Source organism: Dipteris shenzhenensis, chromosome 30 (assembly GCF_047967505.1).
Source record: "Dipteris shenzhenensis isolate YYH24624 ecotype China chromosome 30, Dip_SZ_1.0, whole genome shotgun sequence".
Classification (NCBI taxonomy): domain Eukaryota; kingdom Viridiplantae; phylum Streptophyta; class Polypodiopsida; order Gleicheniales; family Dipteridaceae; genus Dipteris; species Dipteris shenzhenensis.
In genome coordinates this window covers 13,264,903-13,269,446 of record NC_141625.1, presented here as the reverse complement: position 1 = coordinate 13,269,446, position 4,544 = coordinate 13,264,903, and the positions used below count along the sequence as shown (strand labels likewise).

Sequence of the window (4,544 nt, the reverse complement as noted above, 5' to 3'; positions counted from 1 at the left end):
ACGCAAAAGACTGCCACATATACTCGAGAAAAAATGTACACAAAAACGTCACCGAACTTACCACTGGAAATAGAACGACTGCCGCAATATAGAATTGAAATAGCAACTCTCTTATTTTCTGTGTGTGTACGTGTGCGTATATGTCACAAACTTCATTGTTTCACCATACTTGCGCACGCCCTCTAATTTCTCACAGGTTTCACAAATCTCATTGCTGAGACCCAAATTACTAGTTTCCAATTCCCTTTTTTATTAGTTCACAGCGCTCCAAGTAATCAATACACACGTAGACGTAGAGTTCCTATTCGTTTGAAAAAACTAATATAATTGCCATTGGAAAACATTCACCTTGAATGAATTTACATGAAGCTGACCAATAACGGAAGTCACTGTCGTAGGATGCAAGAAGTCTGTACAGACCAAAATGGTTTGATTAGTCGAAGTATACACATCGTGACAACATGAACAGACTGACCTTACAGACGTAGCTTAGTCTCTGATCCCCTCTTCAGATATAAACCGCAGTAGCCATTCTCTGATGTACCTATCTCACGACAGAAACCATGTACGTGCCTGGTAGTCTTCTGTATCCAAGTAACAAAAAGAAGAGTTGTTTCTCATCATCTATTATTGCTAGTCTAGGTTCAAGCTTCAAAACTTATGTGAGAAACATGTTCCTCCCATATATACCTTCTGTAGTCACAGCAATCCTCTATATCAGAGTCACTAAACAGGATATCCTCTACTGTAGAGCAGCCGAGTGTAAACTATGTTCTTCAAAATAGCTTGTGTAGAATCGATGGAGTCTGGAGAACTTCAAGAAACATCAAGTACCGATTACAGCAAACTCTGGCAGCCAAGTCCTCTATGACACTACATGACCAAATCTCAGACGAGCTTGCACTGCTTCACTTGACAATTTGAGCGTCGCTACAGCATATCAAACTTCCTACTCACAACACGACTGTTTGCATTGCTACTGCCGAGAATTTGTGAGTAAGTCAACTCGGCTCGAAAATGTGCTCACTGTTGTTTGTAAGATGATACACGTTCTCATATAAAGGATTTCAATGGAAATTTTAATAGCACAGCCTCGCACTACATGCCACTGCTTGAGCCCATTGCCTCAATCTTCCCTTCACATCTTTGGGATCATCGCCTGCATTCAACCACAGACACAAAAATTGTTCATATGCAAGCCTATAATGCACACAATCCACGCGCATTAAAAACCAAGCTTGGATGAGGAAGATCATTCACCTGGACTGGCTACCTTCCATGTCGGTGTTAACGGCGAGGACGAAGAGCTGCAACCACCTGATTGACATGTTTGAGATACCGGTGACATAGAACTCGGAGAATCATGCAGGCTTTGCTGCACCGCATAATAGACTTCCAACGCTGGAAGAGTCTCTCGGAGGTCTGGAATAGAATTCTCATCAAACCGGAAACCAAGATCGATACAACCTCGCAGCTCGTCAAAATCGTCGTCAGTAAGGCTTCTTGTTCGAGACGTTTTCACAGCTTCCGTCCCCGAATGGAGTACTTTTCCACAATCAGACACGCACCTTCCAAGTTGCTCCGGCTTCATCTTCTTCTTCACGAACTTGATGAAATTGTCTTGAAGCATGTGATCCCGTTTTCTTTCCCAAGCTTCTTCTAGCAGGGTCTCTCGGACCCCGATTCGTAGGCGTGGCTTCAATCCTTTGCTCCTTTCCCTCTGAAACTCAGGAATATCAACAGCTCGGCTCTCTATCTCCCTTCTGAAAAGCTCAGAGCTACGATCCAGATCACGGTAACTGGTGCGACGAGAAACTTGAAATGGGGAAGGGTCGTCAGAAAACCACCCATCTGTAAGGTCCTCAGAGCTCTCTTTCCCAAAATTGTGGCAGCTCACTGAATTCAAGCCCAACTTCTCCTTACATGACGAACGCAAACCGTCGTCGTCATGATTTTCTAATTCCCCGTCGAAAAAAAAGCATTCTTCGTCTATTTCATTCTCAGACTTCGGGCTCAGAGGAGCCTTTGAAGGGCAGATCAGATTAAGTTTCCTCAAAGAGCAGTCCAAACTATGGACAGAGTAGGAAGGCCTTTCCGACCCAAGTTCAAGCTCGCCAACCTTCTCAAGGGAGATGCTTACAACCATCGTTGATCTGACTCAAGAAAGACTTACAGGAGAGTACGTCGTTCTTGCTGATGGACTTCCACACAATGCAAATTGCAAGAACATAACGAAGGTGAAGAGAGAGGAGGTGGAAGAGGCAGCGAGAAGGGGAAGAGGAGCTGGCAAAGGGTCAATTTCTATGCATGACGACGAGAGAGATACTGAGAGAAAAGCTGTCAGAAAACACAAAAGCATATACTGCTTTATGCGAGAGGAGAAAGCCAAAAGCCTACGACTGGTGGTGAAGAGACAATGCAAGGAGTTGTGTAGCATGTAGTTGAGAGGGAAGAGGATAGAGCCAAAAGCTTTAGGAAGTGTATAGTAGTTGTTCAAAAGAGGGGGGGAGGAGGGAAGGAGGGAGAGAGAGAGAGAGAGAGAGCAGAAAGAAGAGCCAAATTGTGTTTGCCCTTTGAGAGCTCTCTAGTTATTCCTTTTAAGACCTATATTGTTCACACGCCTTACAATGATAAAAAATGTTATTACTCTCTCTTTAGCACTGCCAGCATTGCCTGGAAGTTTCTTTTTAGCACTGCCAGCATTGCCGCCTTCCAGGCAGAGCTATCGTAACACTTTTCTTAAAAAAGTGTCCCACACCATTTTTCGCCAAGTGGCCCCCTTCTATTTTGGTTATTTCTCTCTCACTCACACACACTTTCTTTTCTTAAGAACTCTCTCCCTCTCTCTCTCTCTCACACACACACACACACACACACGGAGTTTGCAAATCATTCGAACTTTCATATGCACAGGCTTTGATCACAGGTGTTGCAAATTAATCATTCATTCATCTTGACAATTGTTTTCCTTTGACATAACCACTTGCAATTGAAGGCAGTGCTCATGAGTACTTGTACTCACTTGTTTTTTCGCCTTCATGTTAAATCTTAAGATTTGCAAATTGCAACTTGCCCATATTTTTTACCTTCATGTCAACTCTTAAGATTTGCAAATTGCCACTTGCCTAGTGCTTCATTCAAATTTCAACATGATTTCTTATGCTCATAAAACTCAATTCTTCAAGCAATAATGAGCCATGGATGGGTCACAAGTATGTCACCATCACCATGCACCACCTCATCTCATATAATACTCCAACTCACCATGACAACCACCTTGGCCCCTATTATTGCCAAAAACTACAGACCCTTAGAATAAAAAGCAATCATTGTGGGCATGCTACATCATCCACTTGATAAGACACGTATTAAGGTGGACACTTCGAACTTCCACGTATTAAGGTGGACACTTCCAACTTCATTCACTTCTAGGCATGGATTGATTTCCATTCATTGTGAAATTTGATAAAAAGGAGTATTGTAAAGACGTGTCCATCATTCTTCTAGGCTTATTTTTCCATGTAGTTACATCTTTTTAACATCCATTAGCTCCACCATTATGCATCTCGATTGTAAAACTCATGCGATCAAATCCTCAAACTATTTAAGCGCTATCTTAAGCACAAGTTGAATTATTAAAGTGCATTTTGAATCTAAATACTTTATTATTTGGAAAATGTAAAAAGAAAAGGGTGAAATTCAACGTCCTAAAAGATCAAATTTTGCAATGCGGGTACACATTTTAAAAGTCATGAACTTGAAAAAATATAACATGAATAATATCCATAACTCAACCTTTCTATAGATTATCATTTAAACGATAAAAAAACTTGTACAAATTTGCCCAAAGGGTCTAAGAATTATGGACACTACAAAGCATGGTTTGAGGATAGAGGGCAAATAAATTTCCAAGAATTTCTTCGACTAAAGGGCAAACTTTGCAAACTTCATGCCATCAATAATCAATGAAAAAAAATGACCAAGCCAAAGAAAACTCAATAGCACCCTTATGTTTCTACAATTTTATTTGCATCTCAATGGGTGAAACTTTTCATCAATATTTGGAGTTGGGTTTCGTTAAAGTAACAAGTAAACAGAGTGATTATGGTATTATTTAAAAGATCAAATTTCATGATTCACTAATATAAAGTTGAGCTTAAAGGATCCCATTAAAAAAGTTACTTCTCATGTCTCAACATATTTGGAAAGTACAAAGCATCCTCACATTCTAAAGCTTATAAAAAGTACTCAGTTTATGATCTATGGTGACCTACTTGCACGTGAGATGCTTATTTTAAAGGATAATGCATCTCCATCAAAGTAAATGTATGGAATTCGTAACCTAGAAACTTATCAACCGCCCATATATACACAAAAGATATAGTTTTGAACACAAGAAAACAAAACTTTCCTTTACACAATTTAGAAAGGTCATATAGTTCACATTGTATGATGAGCTAATGAAACCATACCATCTTGGAATATGTACATCAGCATGTGTTACTAGTCCTGTGCTCATTCGTAAAAGACTTTGGTGTGGGATG

The 4,544-nt window shown here is 40.3% G+C and overlaps 1 protein-coding gene across 1 annotated transcript; it reads right to left on the bottom strand.

Moving 5' to 3' along the window:
* Positions 1-311: 311 nt before the first annotated feature.
* LOC147881740 (uncharacterized) lies at positions 312-2,595 on the bottom strand. The gene is made up of 2 exons (XM_087401805.1): positions 1,261-2,595; positions 312-1,159 (listed from the first exon to the last, which is right to left on the bottom strand). The coding sequence occupies exons 1-2, from the start codon at positions 2,144-2,146 to the stop codon at positions 1,080-1,082; spliced, it is 966 nt and encodes a 321-aa protein (XP_087257931.1). The 5' UTR covers positions 2,147-2,595; the 3' UTR covers positions 312-1,079.
* Positions 2,596-4,544: the final 1,949 nt, after the last annotated feature.

Coding starts and splice junctions, on each gene's coding strand:
- LOC147881740 (XM_087401805.1), bottom strand. CDS start 2,146: ATGGTTGTAAGCATCTCCCTTGAGAAGGTTGGCGAGCTTGAACTTGGG. Junction 1,160..1,260: donor ATGGAAGGTAGCCAGTCCAG/GTGAATGATCTT, acceptor GGTTGAATGCAG/GCGATGATCCCAAAGATGTG.